At 40.2% G+C, this 21444-nt stretch overlaps 1 protein-coding gene across 1 annotated transcript in view; it reads right to left on the bottom strand.

Moving 5' to 3' along the window:
• The window catches only part of SOS2 (SOS Ras/Rho guanine nucleotide exchange factor 2), a 57428-nt gene that overhangs the window by 12324 nt on the left and 23660 nt on the right, over positions 1–21444 (bottom strand). The window contains exons 7-14 of the mRNA XM_057408453.1: positions 17941–18051; positions 16315–16413; positions 11107–11234; positions 10073–10728; positions 7170–7251; positions 6352–6474; positions 2203–2306; positions 3–222 (exon numbers count right to left, since the gene is read on the bottom strand). Coding sequence (XP_057264436.1) covers positions 3–222; positions 2203–2306; positions 6352–6474; positions 7170–7251; positions 10073–10728; positions 11107–11234; positions 16315–16413; positions 17941–18051 — 1523 coding nt within the window. The remainder of the gene's footprint in view (positions 1–2; positions 223–2202; positions 2307–6351; positions 6475–7169; positions 7252–10072; positions 10729–11106; positions 11235–16314; positions 16414–17940; positions 18052–21444) is intronic.

The raw sequence follows: 21444 nt of genomic DNA, 5'->3' as shown, positions 1-21444 counted from the left end.
ACCTATAGAGGTCGGACTCAAGAAGTGTTAGCTGTCGAGCAATCTCTATAGGATGCAGAGTCATGAGGTCCAGCGTTTCACTGTGCCCATTACGCCAAATGTGCCACTCGACTGGGGGAGGAGGGCTTTCAAAGGTGATGTTGTGACTAATTCCATTTGCTTGAGCTTTCTTTCTCTTGATGATTTTAGCAATTGATTCCACCCACTTCTTCATGGATTTTCCTGCAAAACAGAAACCACAACTTTTTTAGTACGAACCTCAAAGACTTTTGAAAATTCAGTGAAATCAACCCCCAAAAAATTTGTATATGCACTCAGCATTCTGCATTTCTGCAAGCACATTAATTAGGTTTGTAGTTCTGTAGTTCCCTATTTTCTTCTTAGGAGTTCTTGCACCTGCATTTTTGGCAAATACAGATACGTGAACAAATTTTTGGGTGCTCACTTGTGTTTAACCACATCTACTGGCAGTTTTGGTGTGGGAAAAAGTGACCATATACCCACTATATTTTACTTTTTCCCTTCAGCTGCAACTGTCTCCACTTTGATTGCTAGCTTCACCTACTTACAGGAGAACTACTAAAAAAGTAAACAAGCTTCAAGTGAGAACTTTGCAACATGCTGTTCTAGTGCACTGCAGAACAAAAAGGCTGGAGAAATACATGTTTACAATACCAGTCCAACCAACATTTACAGTAGACAAAACAGTGGGCAAGACAGGAAGCACCGGAAGCAATTCAAGACTTTTTCAGAGACTCACCAAAACTGAATCATAGAATCATAGAATAGTTAGGATTGGAAAGGACCTTGAGATCATCTAGATCCAACCGCCCTGCCATGGGCAGGGACACCTCACACTAAACCATGTCACCCAAGGCTCTGTCCAACCTGGCCTTGAACACTGCCAGGGATGGAGCGTTCGCAACTTCCCTGGGCAACCCATTCCAGTGCCTCACCACCCTTACAGTAAAGAATTTCTTCCTTATCCAATCTAAACTTCCCCTGTTTAAGTTTTAACCTGTTACCCCTTGTCCTGTCACTACAGTCCCTAACGAATAGTCCCTCCCCAGCATCCCTATAAGCCCCCTTGAGACACCGGAAGGCTGCTATGAGGTCACCACGCAGCCTTCTCTTCCCCAGGCTGAACAGCCCCAACTTTCTCAGCCTGTGTTCATACAGGAGGTGCTCCAGTCCCCTGATCATCCTCATGGCCCTCCTCTGGACTTGTTCCAACAGTTCCATGTCCTTTATATGTTGAGGACACCAGAACTGCACACAATACTCCAAGTGAGGTCTCATGAGAGCAGAGTGGAGGTGCAGAATCACCTCCTTCAACCTGCTGGTCATGCTCCTTTTGATGCAGCCCAGGATACGGTTTTGGTGTATTTTGGGCAAATGAAAGCTTGCAGCTTTCTGGGCTGCAAGCACACACTGAAGCCAGCTCATGTTCATTTTCTCATCGACCAGCACCCCCAAGTCCTTCTCCGCAGGGCTGCTCTGAATCTCTTCTCTGCCCAACCTGTGGCTGTGCTTGGGATTGCTCCCACCCAGGTGTAGGACCTTATTCCCCTAAGGTCAGCAACGGTTAGCAGAGAGACCTTGGCAGAAGATAAACTACTGTTCTTTAAGTTTGTCTCAGAATTATATTGCCCAGGTCTGGCTATCTGAAAAGTAAAGTCTAGTTTTGCTAGGACAATGATTCAAACTGACATGCCCTGTTGCCCTCCACATAGGCTGAAAAAAACCAACTGCTAGTTTGTAAGGGATTGCTCCAGAGGAAGTGACACCAAACAGGTCAAGGATCATATCCTAAAAGGATAATGATTTTCAGCTGGAAGTTTCAATAAATGGGAGAACTAGCTGGAAAAAAACCTAGTCTCAGTAACCAACAGGGAAGGAATTCTCTACAAATACAACACAGGGAGGAGGGGAGGAGGGAGGTGACAGTCTGAATTACAGTCAGACAAGGATGAACATTACTGTCCAGAAGTAAATATCATAATGCTTGAAGTAATTTTTGGTAGCTGTTTAGGCTCCAGGCAAAAGCTTGCTTATGTAAAGGAGAGTCTCATAAACAGCTCAATTAAACCCATTACAATTACTCATGTGTGTAAAGATATTCTCATGCCTAAAAGCTGTCAGGATTAGACCACCAGATTGTGCCGAAATGTGGAAGAACAAGGGGACCACCAATTACCATACCTCTTACACTGGAAATGAATGTCTCCAATCTCTCTAGTAGCTCCAGATCTCTTTCAAAATCATAAAAATGGTGCTCTACCCAGTGACGAAAAACATTCAATATTCTGAGGAAGGAGAGAGAAAAAAAACCCAATTATGTTTGGTTTTAAGGACTTCCAAGGCTCATCCCATATAAACACCAAATGAAACACAACTCTACAAAAGCTAAGTTACAGACTGTCTGTACAGATTGACAGTTTTTGATGACTACCAAAATACATATGGACAAAGGGGCAGAACAAAGACTAAGCATGGCATTAATGACCACAGATGTCCCCATGTAATTAAAACCTCATTTTCTAGTCTTAGCATATACTTATGCTATATATACATAATATTTATATTTATATATAGAGAGAGAGTTTGGTGGGTTTTTGTAAATCTTACATAAAGAATGCTAGTGTTGAGGTGGTTTCAGAAAAGGAAAAACATACCAAATCAGATAAAACTGTTATTCTAATACAATTTACAGATTATTTTTTTTTTAGCTAAAAAAAGCTAACTAGGTTTTCCCATTTGGTAAGAAACAATCTGTATTTGTTTCTTTCCTATATATAAATTTCAGCTTAGAAGTTGTTGCAAGTATACTGATCCACTTTTACAACTTTTAATTACACAAACAGCCATGCTAGATTCAGTACTTCCTTTAAAGATAATACTAAACTTTCTCTTGATTTTTCTCTATTTTCTTAACAGACCACTAATATACAAGCCTGTAAAAGTGAACTACAACTGCTCTTCTGCCTTCTTTGCTTAGGATGTAGCAGAATAAAAACCTGTTTCGGCTCTTCTTCAGGTAAACAAGTTGAGCTTATACCTCAAAACTTTGACTGATCAGGGTGCACCATATCGCTTTACCTGGAGAGTGAGCAAAAATCTCCAGCATCAGCTAGTACAACAGATCTTCCCTGTGCCAGTTCAACAGGTGGGACAGGGTGATGGGACTAATGGAGAGCCCTCAGACTCAGCAGAGGAGATGGTTACAGTGACATGTGGTTACTCCTGCCCCATTGCCTTTGCAGAAGTGGCTCAGCTGTAAGTCAAGTGCTGCTGAACTCCTCTAGTCTTTGCAGCTTAGGATATTAAGTTAACCAGGGATAACTGTGTATCAGACTATTACTTTTGGTGGCTCAGCCCTGTAGATCACGGACAAGAACATCTGAGCGGGGCAGGGCAGAAAACTGATCTGTAATTGTGAGTCAGAACAGTAGAGAAGCTTCTGGTTTAGCTTTGTCAAATGAAGGGTGCTCTATGTGGATACATGGAGAAGTTAAATAGTTTTCCTCTTCCTAGTACATAACTTAAAGAATAAGGTTTATCCCATGAAGAGAACAGCTACCCAAACAGATCATTTAGGCTGGAAATCAACGGCAGCTTGTAACTGTCAAAGGTGTGACGTTTTGAACCAAGTCTGCAGTAACAGTAATGCAGAATCCTATCTAATCAGTCTTTGCCTTTGCGATACCATGGTAGCAATACTGCAAAAGCAAGAAAGATTGCCCAGTTCTGCTGACTGCATTTCCAGCTTAGCTCCTCCTCTTTCTCATGAACTCACATGTATTTAATCCAGTCAAAGACATTACCATTTCAATACCTGTGCACTGCAGAGCACGTCTACAGCATTTTCTACAAGATGAGGAGTAAGTGCTTAGGAGTGAAAGGAGGGAGGGGATGAGTACCTTGATGTTCTCCACCTTCTTCCCAAACCTCAGATCTCTCTGAAGGAGGGGTCAATGCTATTAATAATACTGGAATTTACAAAAAGCTGGGCATATCAACCTGCCAGATCAAATTCAGACACTTATTTTTCAGACACTTATTTTCAACACACTTATTTTCAACTGTAAGACAGTTAAGAGTTTCCAGCTACCAGAAACACATAGTATTTCCTAAATTCAAATATTAACTGTAAGCCACAGAAGGGGGTGTGTTAAATACCAGCTTTAAACCACAGGTCTCATCAAGCAGGCATTAGGGGACTCAGCTCACCAACCACAGCATGAATTAGACAGCAAAGAGGAGCTGTCATGATAAGGAGTACAAACCAGGAACCAAACCCAAAGAAACCTGGAAACTTTGGAGCGTGGCACAGATTTCAAACAGCTCAAAGATAACATACAAAGGCAAAAGTGCTAAACTGCTTTTGGAAATTAATAGCAAGAAACATGGCTAATTGCCATCTCAAGCTTTTCTACAGGTTTCAGTTCATTGGTAACCATTTGTCCTACTTAGCTATGGCAGCCAGCAGTGCTGCACAAAGATTTGTAGCACACAGAGAGGCACTGTGAGGAGACTCCCAAGCAACTTCAAGCCTAATTAGTAGATGAGGCTGTAAAATATAGCAACAAAAGCAATACAACAACTCTTGAGCCAGTTATGCCACAAAAGCCCATTCCATGTTAAGTTTCTATGAAGGGGCTCTATAGGCACTTACGTGGATGGATACAGAAACAGATACTGGAAAACAGCAAGCTGAAACCAGGAAAAGTACACGCTGAGAGGCAGCGTGTAAAGCTCTCCCAGACTGATAACTGTGGAGACCAGTGGTCCTACTGAACTCACAGGAGCTGCTGATAAACTGAGAACACTAAGGGCCTGATAAATCTGTACAAGGCCATGAGCACACACAAGTATCAAGGTTACACTGAGGTTGTATAACTTGGACCACATCCAAGAATGTGGTGACGGCTGCTATATATCAACAAAATCTACAGTATTAGTAGTTAGTAATACTTGTATATTTTTAAAAATATACATATATATGTGTGTGTGTATATATATATGTGCACAGGTACCTGATGAAAATGGGACAGAATCATATAATAGTTAGGGTTGGAAAGGACCTTAAGATCATCTAGATCCAACCCCCCTGCCATGGGCAGGGACACCTCACACTAAACCATGTCCAACCTGGTCTTGAACACCGCCAGGGATGGAGCATTCACAACTTCCCTGGGCAACACATTGCAGTGCCTCACCACCCTTACAGCAGAGAACTTCTTCCTAATCTAAACTTCCCCTGTTTAAGATTTAACCCGTTACCCCTTGTCCTGTCACTACAGTCCCTAATGAAGAGTCCCTCTCCAGCATCCTTATAGGCCCCCTTCAGATACTGGAAGGCTGCTATGAGGTCTCCACGCAGCCTTCTCTTCTCCAGGCTGAACAGCCCCAACTTTCTCAGCCTAGGAGGTGCTTCAGTCCCCTGATCATCCTTGTGGCTCTCCTCTGGACTTGTTCCAACAGTTCCATGTCCTTTTTATGTTGAGGACACCAGAACTGTACACAATACTCCAACTGAGGTCCATGTCTAAGTGACTGAACACCTGCCTTGAAGGTACTGACATGTCAGTACAATCCTTCACATTGAGTAAGCTGCTGTTGCTCCAAACAGGTAACTACGAAAGATTTTGTGTGGTAATGGAATAACTGTGGGTACTGTGCGCAGTTATCTGCCATTAGTAGTAACATCTTCATGTTACTAATAAAAACTGTTGAATGAATGTAAGCTGTTCTAAGAAATACTGGTCATGATCTGTGTCTCTTCCTGACCTGATCCCCTGTTAGGGAAACAATTAGCCTCATTCATGCAAGCAACTCTTAATTGTTCTCTCTCTCTCTCAATTGGTCAGCAAGACCTTGAAGATTCACTGCAGCCCATTGTACTGTGCGGTACAGACAAGAGTGTCCGTGTGTACAAATATATCAAACTGGGCTGGGAAAGGGAGTAAAATATCAGCAGGACTGAAAAAAATGGAAAAAGAGAAACTATCTTCATAGGACCTGTTAACAAGGAACATTCAAAATGCAGTCAGAAACACTTTCAGTTATATATCTCTCACCCACACCTGCTTTACATCGCAGCCATACAGCGTTCTTGGGGGTGGTAACCACAGCTGTGAGCAGCAGAGAACCAAAGTATACTTACAACAACAACAGAAGTCAGTATGACTAATCAGTACATGATTTGGGATATTAGTCTGGTTGCAGACAGTGGTAAGTCCCTACTTGACAGCACAGCAGTCTCCAAAAGAGATTACTGTCTCCAGGATCACCGTATAATCAGTGAACTAAAATCTGGTTTTAACAGAAAAAATTTAAAAGCAAATAAACCTGAGTTGTACTGGCTGGACATATTCCTTGCGAAACCGTTTAAGGTCTGCGCTGATGGGCTGCTCCCCCTTCTCGATAGCCAGCCTGTCTGCTTCAGTAGGCTCGGGCTCTGGAATTTCAAACCTACAAATAAAAGCACCAAAAAACTGATGGCAATTAAGGTAAAACACAAACCCTTTATATAGGACATGAAGAGCAACTGCATTTAAAAAAAAAAATAAAATAGCGTGATGAAACGCAAGCAACTCATCTGATACCCAGATTGCCTGGAATTCCCTCCTCCCCTAGCTATGTACTGCTAACACACCCAGCTCTCACCCTGATAATTCACTAGTTCCCTCGTCATCACAAGATGTCTAGACGAGGATATAAGGTTTTTAACTACCTGCTAGTTTGATTAAGTGAAGATTAGAAGAAAGCTTAAGAGCAGCTTTATCACAGTGTATTAAAATGTTGTTTACATTGAGTCTGTGCCTTTCAAAGAAACTGCTTAGGCCATTTTTGTTCTTATTTGCATCAGGACTTAAGCATACTTGAATACACTCTCACAATCAAGTTAAGCAGTTCAAAACATTACCACCCCACAGCTGAGGCACCCCAAGCACTCTAGCTAATACTTCATTCAGGTAACCCATTTAGCAAACTGGGAAGAAAAGGCTTCCATTAAAAACTTGTGCTGCTGTATCCTAGTTTAAAAGTTGCTGGTTCACAAACTTCACTAAAACACGTGCCACATGGCACTGAGAGCCTGAGAAGAAAAGGAGCAGGTAAATACACAAACCCTTTCGGTATCTTCAGAAAGGATGATTGCTACTTACCTTTCAATCAGTAAACTCAGCAGCTCCTGGGGCTTGCAAAAGGAGCGGTAGGTGGTAAGGAAAGTACGTACAAAATTAGGATCTGTAAAGATATGAGAAAATTACTGTTTTTCTTTATCAGATTGCAAATTATCAGGAATAAAATACACACACACTCTCAGAAGAAGTTTAAAGTGTAGAAAATACACTAAGGCTGTAAGTTAAGCACTGTAAGCTCAAAAAATCCCACCCTGAAATCATACTGCTGGTGAAATTTTTAGTTAATTCTTTGATGCATTTCCCCTGTAAAAGTGTTCAACTGCACATACCATGTTCTCTCAAAAACTGTGTCTCAATCCAGGCACATGGAATGACTTCCATTCTCTGAATATGCAGCTATTCCATGGGTTTAGAAAGACAAAGAAAACATGGCAGGCTGCCTACTCTCCTGACATAAAAAATACCAATAGAACCCTGACAAGACATGTGTCTTACCTGTTCTTAAAAAATCTCCAGCAGCAGGGACTGCACACCCGCCCCAGCCACACACTGAAGCACACAACTACCCTCCACAGTAACAAAAATACGACAAGCAGCAGAGGCCTTACAAAGCAAATACCTGCAGCAGTTCAAGACACTGCATCTCCACGAGCCACCACACCTCCCTCCTGCTGTTCTCACTGCTGCTTTAGGTGTGTTTGCATGAGACATGCCTATCCCACATGCTACCATGTGTTTTATTTGGTCCACTCTGCTATATTAGAAATAGTAAAGGGAAAATATTGTTCCCTTAATCTCTTTCGATTCCACTCTCTTGTGAGTTTCTTTGACCGTAAATAAGCAACTCACTTTATATTGAGCTATGCTGGGTCAACATCTAGTCCTAATCCTGACATCCCTGCAGCAGACCCCCTCAGAAGGGTAACAGCAGCAAGACACTGCTACTGTGTTCTGCTATTGTGTCATATGCAGCAGCTTCCAGAGCTGCCTGGGAGCACATGAATGCTGAACCAGAGGATAACTAGGCCTAGACAAGTGCATGTGCATATGCTTACTCAGAAGTGTGGATTTTGGGTTGTTGCGAGTTTCATTTTTCTTGATGTTCTCTAAATAGCCTTGAATCTGTTAGCATTTGGTGCAGGTAGCTTACACCAGCAGTCTTAAACGTGGGCAGCCAATTTCTTCCAATAAGCTCACAAAAGATTAAGACATACACTGCTTTTACGAAGGCTTAAATTCCCTGGAGAGCTCTGCTCAACATCTTTAAGGGCTCCATATACAGAACATGCTTGCAAGCTAAAAGTACTTGTGCTCATTCAGTGATAATGCTGCCGAGTTTGCACTTTATTCCTGCACTGGCCTGTTCTGCTTCGATGTCACATCCACATTCACTCTTCAGTACTTCAGACACATTAAAAGTGAATCTTCCTCTTATCACTGAACAGGTAGGTAGAATCTGCTCTGCAGACAAGACCTGCAGTTCTCTGAAAATGGGGGCTGCTACTCTGCTCTCCAACCTGTGTAGGTTCCTTTATATTGTTTTTGTAATTAATTTATTTCTGTAAATGACACTCAATAAAACAGAAAATACAAGCAATGTGCTGCTAACAGTGGCTCGTAATTTAAATTCAAGAGTTTAACTCTGAATCTGCTACCTCCCATGGTATCCTGGTATCAAATGGGGACTTCTTTGACATGATAGAGATCATTCTGCAAATGCAGATCTTGTGTTCTGGAGCAAAGCCTGCTTCAGACATGTCTCAAACTAACACAAACCTACAACAAACAAAAAGCACCACCAAGATCTGCTCAGACTCCCTCCACATGGTCTTAGTCATCAAAATGCCCTTGTGGAGGCTGAGGGAGAGGATTTTGTTAGTCTTGGCTCCAAACACTGGAAAAGGCACACAGAAACCCAAGAGGCAATGCTTTCATTGAAGATTCCAAAGGGCAAAATGGCAAGTACTTGCACTATAAAAACTGAAGTTACGCTATCAAACTAGTATTTGAATACATCAGTTCATTCAGGAACAGCGCTTCCAACAAAAAAAGGAAGTTTTCAAGCCACCAAAACCCCTCACATTTTAGAAACAGATTACTTGGGACCCTCAGACATCACAATTGCAGATTACTTGCATACCAACTAGGTGCATCAACACAGAGCTTCAAGGTGGGAAATGCTATTTTATTATGATTTTTTAAATATAATATACAGCTCCACACTATCTATCCTTCAGTTTTACAAAAAGAATCACTTATATACCAGGGAGTTTTGTAAAAAACACAAAGAAATTATTTTTTACTATTTGAGTAGTTTTACAAAACTTGCACACCACTTCCACCAGCATCCGTCAGCTTCACTGTGTTCCCTTTCAGTGCATGCTTTTCACCTCAAACCTAAGATTCAATATTTTCATCAACGTTAGCACTTCACATAACTACTTCAAGGTTTCATTTTTGTGGTTTTAAGATAGCATTTCACAGGGAAGTCTGAAAAATGCTAATTGTGATTTGCATCCTTTTCTACCAAGGGACTTCACAAAGCAAGTTGAAGTCTGATAAATATAACCTTCAACCTTTTTCTTCCTCCAAAGTCACACAGCCTGTAACAGCACTTCTGCTTTAGCCATGGTAGTCTCAGGAAACATACTAGTGGCTCCTATTAGACCACCTGTACTTTTTTTGAGGGGTACAGGGGAAAGGGGAGGGGAAGGATTTGCATACCCCAAATTTTCTTACACCTTTTCTAGTAAAGCCGGTTTATTTAACAACAGATACTGAGGTTTTTTTCTGCAAATCTTACTTTACGTGTAACTATACAGAGAAAAAATCCCCAAGCTAACAAGAGATAAAAGGATTAATTTCATCACCCATACAAGCATGACCATTAAAAACATATATATAACAAATGTACAACAGGATACCTGCATACATATGGTACGTTAATCTTTCGATTAGTTTCACAACCGTTCCTCCTTTGATGATAGGAATGCCATTCCTGCTTTGCAAGTTGTCCTCAAAAACAATGTTATCTTCAGAGTCCTCCACTACAAAACGATACACGTTTGGGCTGGGCAACCTCAGCGGCTGTTCATTTTCTTCTTGCAGTAACACCGAATCAAGCATCCTATCGAGAGTACTGCGATACTGGAGGGAAATCAAAGCAGCCATCCAGTTATTCTTCTCTTCAGCAGACTTGGCAGCAAACAGTATACTGTTTTCATCTTTAGACACCAGTTCAAAAGCATGTTTATATTCAGACGTGTCATCTTTGTCAATAATCTGTATTTTCCTCATGACAATTTTTTCTTTCAGTCTATACTCGGCATTGCTGTAACCAGGAAGCCGCGACTGACCATGATTAGTTTTACAGCTTATCATTAAACCATCAAAGAGAAAGATGTGGCGTTCATGTTTGGCTCCTATTTTCGTCAAGCTGCCTTCCATTATGAATTCGTTACAGCACTGCCCAATATCTTTGCCTTCCCAGCCATCAATATTTTTCTGGATTTCATTCATTTTCTTGATTGCCAAGTGCTTGCTTCTTATTTGTCGGTGATAGAAGCGACAGACTGGCTCCCTTGAACGAATTTAAAAAAGAAGGTCATGAAGGGCACATTTCACATTTGCCATCCCAAGAAACGAAAATCTCAAGTAAATTAATTATGTCATTATGTCTTTGTAATAAATATGCCTTAACCAAGCTTACTGTTCCAAATAGGTCACATGCACTGCTTTGGCTAGGGAAGGGGTAAGACTCTGATGTTATTCACAGAAGTGGACCATGAAGGTTTTGGGCTGCTACTCCATTTACAATGAATATTGGCATAAAGACATGCCTCGAAAAGGAAATAACACACACATTATCTAACAAGAAAAAAAATTGTAATTCCTTCCACATCATTTATCTCCTTCTCTGCCACCCCTGGGAAACCAGAGTAGTTTTGTGGACTGTTACCCAGGCCGACGTCTTGGGGAGTGTTTGCTGTAAATGCGCTCCATGCTGCACTGCAGATTCAGAAGAGCAGTAATGGCCTGCTTTAAGCACTCTCGATCCTCTTCATCTTCACTGCATTCCTGCAATTGCTGTGAGAGAATAAACATTTTTCTTTCAGATCTGTCTAATTTGTAGAAGGCTGGAAGACTGACAAACATTCCTACACAGTGTTATCTACAGTACTCAATGAAGTCAGTGACTTCAAGGCAATAAAAAATTATTACAAAAAGGACATTCAAAACTAGCTATACATGTAGTAAAAAACACTTGTCAGATAGAAAAAGTCAGTAGATACTCAGTAGGAAAGAGCAGGTGGGAGTTTAGAAGGATAACTTTTTCCCCTTTTACTGAGAGCCAACACAAACTGTCAGATACTGTTTTTCTTGTTATCTTTTCAACCATCTCCAGTTTTTACGACTGATTTTATTAAATAGTTTAGAAACTTGAAACAGATGAGAATTAAATGCTGCTTTATGTAACTATGTGTTGTATTTCTTCAATGAGCCAATCTCAACATTTCAGAGCAAATTTTAAAACATGGAATGACCAAGATTCTCTCTTTGCTTCTTACCCTTCTAAATTCTCATCTGTTTCAAGAAGAAATGTCAATTTTGCATGGTGCAAACTAACATAGTAAAAAAACCCTCTGAAATTAAAGATTTGTGACTAATAACAAAATATAAAGACAGTGAGAATCTACATTACTTCCTTTTTATAAAGACTAGATCGGTCACCACCACTAGGCAGAAACCTCCTGAATGAGGAAATGCAACAAACTTTTTATACGCTTTGTAGCAGTATGTTTTGAGCAAAGGCTATTCAGGGAATTCCTCTTTCTGGTTCCTTAAGGTGATCACTCCTAAAGTACTACCAATATAAATAAAGAAGATTTTTCTTTTTAGTCCCTTTTATTCTCAAGATCTTACAAATCTTTTAAAGAAAATTTAAGTAAATAGATCATTGGGCAAAATCTAGACAATATGCCACGCAGTTTTGGCTAAAGTCTGCTTTGCCTACATACTTTTAAGAGAAATCTTACTTACAATCACTCAGCATGGCAGAAGCCTTCTTTTCCTTTCCCCACTATGTTCCCTCAGCAAGGATATGTGGCTTCCTCTAGAAGTAATTAAGAGAACAGGATTTGACCACATTGGTCCACTCTCTTAACGTAATTTATATTATTAAAAGTTTTATTTTTCACATGCCCAAACAACCTCCATCTTGCACATTAGAGATATGAAAGTTTCATGGACAAAATTTTTTGGGAAGTTTAAGAGCTGAGGAACAGTACAGGGAAGGGAAAAATAAGGCGTTTACCTCTGCGGAAACCCTTCTTCTCCTTACCTTTCCTCCACAGAAATGCAAAGGACATAAAAATGGTGTGAAAAGATGACAAGTGCAAAATCCTAAATATGGGGAAAGCTACCAAGTCTGGTAAAATACTTTCTCCACACATATGCTGAGAAGAATTTCTTGCATCCCCTTTCCAAATGGAGCTGTGTTTGGCAGTTAAGAGGTACCAAATGGCATGTTTTGCTCTTTTATTGTATTAAAAAGGAAAAAAAAAACCCCAACCAACCACACACATTTATTTGTAAGTAATCTAATCCATTTCTACAATGTGATGCACGGATTCCTGAAGATCAGGCAGATCACCTGAAGTGTATCTCATTCTCTGTAATCACTGAAGTAACATCTGGTTTTCCAAATGTCAGTCCTTAATAAGCATTTTTCCAATTAAACAGCAGATGCAAAAGTGTACCATGATTGCTAGTCAAGAGATGATATGTAAATCTTCAGAAGAGGGAAAAGTGGGTCTTGCTTATGTATTTGAAATACCAGTGATGATAAATTGAGAATATTAACCATTCAATTTACTGTAGAGAAAATTCTCAGAAAATAGTAATAAAAGCCACTGTTCACTTAAACTATGCCATGGTGATCCTGTAGAATACTGACCAGGATTTCTCTGTCAGTCAATGATCAGGTAACAGCAGAAAAGATCAAAAGGCTGAATTTCATGTTTTGGGCTGCTTGATAACAACACAGTGAGTTACATGCAATATCCCTAATTCTTGGGCCTGCAAGTCACATGAGAAAGAAGGATACACATCCAGCCCTTATGCCTCCTGCTTGGGCAAAAAGGAAATTCTGATGCAGATCCTGCATCGGAGGCTCTAAAATCAGGTTTTTGCACCAGCAAGAAAAGCTCTACAAACGTTTTTTTTATACTTTAGTTTCATTCATTTTAGTTTTGGTATTTTGCAAAAGAGCAAACATCGAGGCCTGTACTTCTGTAAATCATTCATTATTTTATTTACCTCCCCATTCACCAGGGGTTTTGTGTAACTTTCTTTAAAAGTAAGAGTCTCAATCTTGGCTTCTCTCCCTACTGAACTCATGAAAATATTGAATATTCTGTTGCTTCCGTTTTTGCTAAGTCTTTTGCAACCAAGGTTCCTGGAGACAAACACAATGGTAACAGAGAAGCAGTACCATCAGTTTATTGTATATTGTTGAATAAATACTTTATCCTTAAAAATACCCTGCTTGTTAAAAAAATCACTGCTGTAAATTTGTTTTCAAACTACAACATAAAATTCAATTTTTAAACCTGCACCTAAAGTGATCATAACAAAACACTCCGTAATTACCATTTTCCCCTACAGACTGGTATTTAAGATTTCTGCTCTGCTCATGCTTACAAAGTTAGAAGGATTCGAGACAGCCAAGTCTCAGCCTCTGCAGTTGCAATTCTAATTCTATTAAGAAATCTTGTATACTGTGGATAAAGGTCAAATTTAATCATTTTCACCACTAAATTCCCCAGTTAAAAAAGGCATTGCTTAATAGTCTTTCATGCAGCATGCTGATGTATTTTCCAAGTTAAAAACAAACAAATAACAAAACGGTTTTGCACTATCTGCCAGACTTTACTCTTCAAAGATATGAGAATATTTAAGAACATGCATATGTAACCTGAGCCTATCAATATTATGATGAGAGGTATGAGCTTCAGTTCTTTGAACAGTTTATTTTCTTTTGGAAGATGTCCTTACAGAAACTTAAGCTTTATGAAGGCAAACACTGTATCTATGGCAATGTATAGCTGCTGTTCTTAATAGAGACAGTTTAGTAATCTAGAGAAAAATTCACTGACCATTAGCATCACTAAATTGTTTAGGTTAGAAAAGACCTGTAAGATCATCAAGTCCAAATGTTAACCCAGCACTGCCAAGCCCACCACTAAACCATGTCCCTAAGCACCACACTACCCCGAGGGATGGTGACTCCACCACCACCACTTCCCTGGGCAGCCTGTTCCAGTGCTTGACAACCCTCTGGGAGAAGAAATGTTCCTAATATCTAATCTAAACCTCCCCTGAAGCAGCTTGAAGCTGTTTCCTCTTGTCCTGTCACTTGTTACTTGGGAAAAAGAGACCAACCCCCACCTCACTACAATCTCTTTTCAGGTGGAGAATTTCGGTTGTTTTGGGCTGGTTTGTTGTGTTTTGGGGGGGTGTTTAAGCTTCGTTAAGTATTTTCTAAACTATTAATAGAAATGCTTAAAAATTTAAGATCTATTGAGCCCACTTGCATTCAAACCTTTCTAAAAATTCTGGTAAACCATACATTGGAGATGTGTCGTTCATGGATCAAAACTAAACATCCTTATTTTTACTTAACTATACCAAGATACAGAAAAAAATCACAGCAGACATAATGAAAACAAGACTGAAATTGGAAAGAAAATGAAAAAAGGACTATGTGCCAGATGTTAACTATGCATCTGGTCTTAATTGCTATTTTTTGCCTTGAGATTCAAGAAAATTTTCTGTTTTATTATACGAAACATCTATGTTGCAAAGTTTCCTTTGTTTCCTTTATACAAGTAAATCATTTGAAATGCAAAGGAAGACCACACAGCACACTGGTACAACACTGCTACAATCACTTTTTACACAGACAACTTAAAAGTGTAATCTGTTTCCATTTCAAAATGCCAGCTTATAGCCACAGGATATTTCATCTATTTAAGTATATCCTAGTTAGTTAATAATTCACTTACTCTTGTAAGCTTTACAAACTTTCCCAACACAAAGGGACAAACCTTTTTTACAGTATCTTCAGCTACTTGAAAAATACTTAAGATATTTGAGCTTTTTAAAAGATCCTGCATTTTCTACAGCAACATTACTTTTTTTTATTCAAGAATGATTATTATAGATCTCAGATGTTAAATTTCTGCTGACCAGTGGCCTCTCTTGTCATAACTCACAGCAAAAACATTTGCTTGTAAACAAAAAGATACACGCTCAGTTACTTTTTGGCTTTTAGTTGTTATACCCAAGGGAAATATCTACTGATGTGAACTACCTTGCTAGTGCACATAACAATAAAGTATGTGCAAGTGATATGTGCTCAAACCAACAGAGGCTGTTCTAAAATAAGTAATGCCTCACTAGGCAAAACTGCTCATGAATGCGGACTAGATGCCAACCTAAACAACTTGTATGGGTTAGACCCCTGAAATATGTCCTACAGGAATAACTTTTTATCATCTGAATCAGAGTTCCATAAAGCCTGACATTTCATCCGTGCCATTTTGTAGAAAGTAAGAAAATAATAGTGCTCATTTGAATTCCTATGCAATATGGAGAAAAGTGTGGTATGCTATAAAAATTATATTTTCTGCTGTATCTCTTCCATTTAGGACTCAGGACAAATGGGTGAAACATTAAGAATGGATAATTCTGATTCTGCTGAAAGGAAGTGCCTCCCCAGCTCCCAAAATAAGATCAGCTGAGCTGCAACTGGAGTGTGACTTGAGCCTGAGAATACTGACCTGAATTATGCGTAGCTTTCCCCTGAACGGCCAAAAAATACAGAACTCAAGGAAATATAAATTATATTACAACTCAAGTTCAGTAAAGGCTTATTTAATAAAAGACAGTTATTTAAAATGTTCATATTGGAACAACAGATGCTTTTGAACATTTTTCAATACAATGTTACTTTTCAGACCTATACTAACCAGTGTCAAATGAATGTTTTCGTATCTCTCAATATTCAGAAACAGTAAATAAAATCTAATCACCTACTTAAAAACTCAGATTCTCCACATTAAGAAATGTTTTTAGCAGGAAACAAGAGTGTTGCCTTATTTACCTGTAATAACTCAAAGTAGTGCAAACAATGATAGACGGGGATAAGCATGAGTCGTGGGAGGACATATCGTACGGCTTCTTTAAACCCTTCAGCAGTAGACTGAAAAGGGAAAATAAACATGATTATTAAACTGAAATACTCAAAACAGGACTAGACAAGTTAGCACTGCTCCGAGCAAGATGGCTGTGCTAGACACATCCAGAGTGCCCCCTCCATTCTACATTACACTATGCTTACATCTATTAGCAAGCAAGAACAATGTAAGTTTGCAAAAAGGTTTTTGTCTAATGAAACTCATTATAAGATTCAGAGACACATAAATGTTCTAATATTAAGCAAACAGAACCTGTAAACACCAAATATCATCTTCCAGGCACTGCAAGCAGCCTTTTCCGCCAATACGTTTTGATCTTGATGCATACGCACCAGTGAACCCATAGCTCTGAAAACACCACTAACTTCCACAAGTACTGGTACAATCTGTCTCCTTAAAATGGTAACCAGTTGGATGGTCCATATTTTTCCCAGAAACAGAAAATACAAGAAGCTAGAGGACTAAGTTACCCAGAAGTCATTTTATAAGCATCCTTTATTTCACATACCACAATCTGTGCTGAACCCAGGACACCCCTGTTTAAAACTTCTGGCTGTGTCTCCCTGCAATGGCCAGAGACAGCTCATACATTTCCATGGCCCAGAGCTTGGACCTCTGTCTTCATGCCACAGCTTGGAGGAATGTGAAGAACATCCCTAGGAAAGCCCAAACCTTTCTATGGTGAGGAGAGTCAAAGAGGAGGCCAGATTCACTGTCAAATTACTTGATTACCAATTTAATGTGGAATAGGGCTTGGGGCTTTAAATTTGCTAGGGAGGTAGGTAAAGGGTCTGTCTTAATTCACCAAGCAGTATTTGAGTGAGATGATCAGGCTTACTAAGCACTCATCACTGAGAAGGAAACACTCACCCTGAAGGAATGGCTCTGAGGAATCTCAGCTTGCAGAGACATGGGCCCCAGTGAACTCTACAAACTAAGCGCTACTATAACTGATTTAGCTGGGAGCACCATTGACCGAACACTTGCTCAGCAGATTCTCACAGTGCATTTCTGAACACAAGCTCAGTCCTCTGAACAGTGGCCTTTAACACATGTGCCACATTGACAGAAGAAAGCAATAACCCCCCAAAAATATACATTAACAAATCACATCTGATCTTGCTGGATAGTTCTATTAAATAAGTGATTCAACAAAAGCTGCCAGTCCCAGCCTAAATGCTGAACAGGGAGGCCTGGGATATGTATGGAAGAAAATAAAAAGATTGTGGCTGGGTGCCTACGTTTGGCATTAAAAGACAAATCAGAAATACAAGTGGTAGGTATGAGAAGTCACCCTCTATTCTCAAGTAAAAGAGTCTGATGTGAAGACAAGAAAAACTGCAAAAGACGTACGGATGGCTCAGAACTATATCCAATTCTTACACAAAGAAGCAAGATTTCAAATATCTTATAACAAGATAGGTCAGAATCTAAAGGATATGGTCCTCAGTAAGAAGTAAAAAATTACTGACAATTTTAAACCTTTGACATATGAGACCTAAAGCAATTCAGCATTTCTCATTTGCACTCACCTGAAAGTGGAGAGCAACAGCAGGTTTTGCCATTAAGTTATTAAAATGCTCATGAAATTGTGGAGAAAGAATATCCTGGGACAAGGTTTCATATGGATCAAAGGCTTGCTCCTAAAGAAAACCAGAGAATTATACACACATATGAAGGATGCAAGATATTTCTGTCCCAGCTGGTACAATTAATTCCTTTAATAAGCTGATACATAAGCAGAACTTTTCAAGAGAAGACCGACTTTGCAAAACAACTTCTGAGTAAACCACAAGCCTCTTTAATTTCTAAATCTGAGACATGCAAAATATTTTCTCAGCATTCCTCAATCTCACCATACTTATCACTAACACAAATGTTGTCTTACTGAAGCAGTGGGAACTATGGGAAGTTCTTGTTTTCAGCCCACCCACATTTCACACTGATTGACAATTTACCTCCTCTGACAATGAAGAATGACATTTCAGAAAGAAGTGCAGGGCTCCCAACATAAGACACACATGGACCTGTTGGAGTGATTCCAGAGGAGGCCATGAAGATGCTCGGAGGACTGGAGCATATCTGCTATGAAAACAGGCTGGGAGAGCTGGGGTTGTTCAGCCTGGAGAAAAGAAGCCCCCAGGAAGACCTTATAGCAGCTTCCAGTGCCTAAAAGGGCTGACAAAAAAGCTGGAGAGTGGCTTTCAACAAGCGTAGGGATACAGCAAGGCGGAGTGGCTTTAAACTGACGGTGGAGGTTTACATTAGATATTAGGAAGAAGTTCTTCCCTGTGAGGGTGCTGAGGCACTGGCACAGGTTGTGCAGAGAAGCTGTGGCTGCCCCATTCCTGGCAGTGTTCAAGGCCAGGTTGGATGGGGCTTGGAGCAACCTGGTCTAGTGGAAGGTGTCCTTGCCCATGGCAGAGCGCTGGAACTAGATGAACCTGAAGGTCCTTTCCAACCCAAATCATTCTAGGATTATCTAATTCTATGATAAAGACGAACTCTGGAGCCTATCACATGGAGGCATTGTTGTACCACCACTGTTTCAGGGTATATCACATAAGAATGGTCAGTCACAAGCACTGGACTGCTACACACTTTTCTGGCCATGTTGGAAGGCTGTGAAAAATACCTTGCTCTGGGACAAAGCAGCCTCAGAGGAAAGTCCTCTGACGACACCACAGGTTTCAGCTGCAAAAATTACGATTGGATGGAGTATCTGGCTGTGACTCTGTAGTACCAACTACAGCAGGATGGGATGAAAACCTAACTACATGAATCTCTGCAGGAATAATTTATGACTGCTCATAGATCACCGGCTCCAAAGCCTGTCAGGCTGCTCCCGACTCTGCAGATTCACTGGGTTGAATCACTCATGAATCACCGGGTTATTCAGTGCTGATGGCACAATGCCCAGAATAAGCACATACCTCTTTTCACCTTAATGGCAAAGTGCTCGTCAGAATACAGGCTACAAAATTTGGGAGTACCAAACGCCACAGAGGCTCATCTGAATATTCAGTAACGTCTCAAGTCTTCCATTTGCAGAGGGTCCAGGGGATTTTCCACCTTACTCATGGGGCAGCTGCAATTAAACTCTTTGTGGGGAGGAGAGGCACGGAAAGCACTCTCTTTTCACATGCAAATTGTAATCATCTCCTCATCAAGCTCTAATCACCACTGTCCGTTCGCATTAGATTGTATCTAGGAGGGGGATGAAAGGAAGGGGAGAAGGTTTGGCACTTCAGCAGCTGAAGAGAAATGATTAAACACGTTCTAACTGAACAGTCTGGTTTTCTTTAGCTGAATCTGAAACCACTCTGCCTCTGCGGCCTGTTTGTTTGTTTACTCCATGACTACCCAACTACCTGCAAGTATGCAGTACGGGGGTCATATTTTACAACATCCAATTAATAACAGGGGCCTATAACACTACATATACAGTTCCTCTTTGCCATACTAACCAAGAAGAAATTAACATAAACATCTGCAGAAGTAGAAAGTCAGCCATGGAGTGTGGGTTCAGCTGCATCCAGAGGTAGTAAGCAGGAATAGACAGATGGTTGCAGCTGATCCACAAGGTCCTCTGCACCGCAGGACACAAGAAGAAAGTGGGGCTGGAACTACTGCTCAAAAATGTAACCTTGCATTTGCATGCAAACCTCCTGGGGGTGCCAGACCAACACACAGAACTGTTCTGGGAAAGGAACTTCAAGACCATCCAGTTCTAACCCTGTGCCACAGGCAGGGACACCTTCCACTAGACCAGGTTGCTCCAAGCCCTGTCCAACCTAGCCTTGAACACTGCCAGGGATGGGGCAGCCACAGCTTCTCTGGGCAACCTGTGCCAGTGCCTCACCACCCTCACAGGGAAGAACTTCTTCCTAATATCTAATCTTAATCTACCCTGTGTCATTTTAAAGCCATTCCTCTTGTCCTGTCACTACATGTCCTACATACTTGCTCTGTGCTGTCTTTTTAAACCTTTTATAGCATTTTGGAAGTGTTTTCAGTTTCTTCCACTCAGACTTTAATCAGGATTTCAAGTATTTTTGCTTGATTTTTGATCATAAGTTTGAAACAAACCTCGAGTTATCTTCCCAAGGAGACTAATTAAAAAAAAAATAAATAAAATAAAAGGGGGGAGGGTTATACTTGCAAGGTTGCAAAAGTTATTGAAATATGGAGATATTAACTGACACCCCTGTAAGTTATCTTAATGCAGCACATAGTCGTGGATTGGTATTTGTAGGTTTCATCAGCCCCATTCCCTGTAGTGCACTGATTTCCACCTTTTTTGCTTTGCTTTTGGAAATCTAAAACTTCCATAGAAACGCAAATACCAGCATAACAAATATATAATGTAGTGATAATAACCTCGCTTTACTATCTGCCTTCTGAAAACCACTTCAAAGTAGGTACAAAGACCCTCTGCCCTCGGTTCTGAGGCTCCCCCAGCACTACCTGAACATCACTAAAGAGATTACCTCAGGCAATCATTAAAACATGTTGTAGTGGTTAGAATTGCAAAAGTTACCACAAAATAAATGTCTTTCCAGCACATGAAAAAATATTCATTTCCCACTCATATGCGTCAGGCATCAAGTGGTTTAATTTCCTCCACACCAGAAAAAAATCTTATTTTCCCTGTACTTCCTTATCTCAAGAACAGTAGAGTATTTATGCTTAAACCTTCCAGAGAACAGGTACAGAAAAACAAAAAACAACACTCCAGTTTGCAAGGGTTGTTTGTTTTTAATTATCCTTCCAAATAAGCTGAAGGACCTTTATAATGGAAACACTAAGAGAACAAGCCTGGCAATCAGATAGGCAGAACAAATAAACACTTCACTTTCCTATCACCCTTTAATGATCCCTCTTGCAAATACACACAGAAAGATGACCCTAGCACGTGGGATGATCAAATGAACAACCTAGTTATTAAGTAGGTCTTGCTCCATATTAACTTAATTATTATAGTCAAACTTACTATCTATATAAAAAGGCTTGAATAATCTGTTCTTCATTTCCTA

Source organism: Pezoporus wallicus, unplaced genomic scaffold (assembly GCF_028554395.1).
Source record: "Pezoporus wallicus isolate ANWC-B61680 ecotype Strahan unplaced genomic scaffold, APGP_CSIRO_Pwel_v1 contig_13350, whole genome shotgun sequence".
Lineage (NCBI taxonomy): Eukaryota > Metazoa > Chordata > Aves > Psittaciformes > Psittacidae > Pezoporus > Pezoporus wallicus.
The sequence above is the reverse complement of the archived record's forward strand: the minus strand, read 5'-3'. Positions and strand labels throughout refer to the sequence as shown.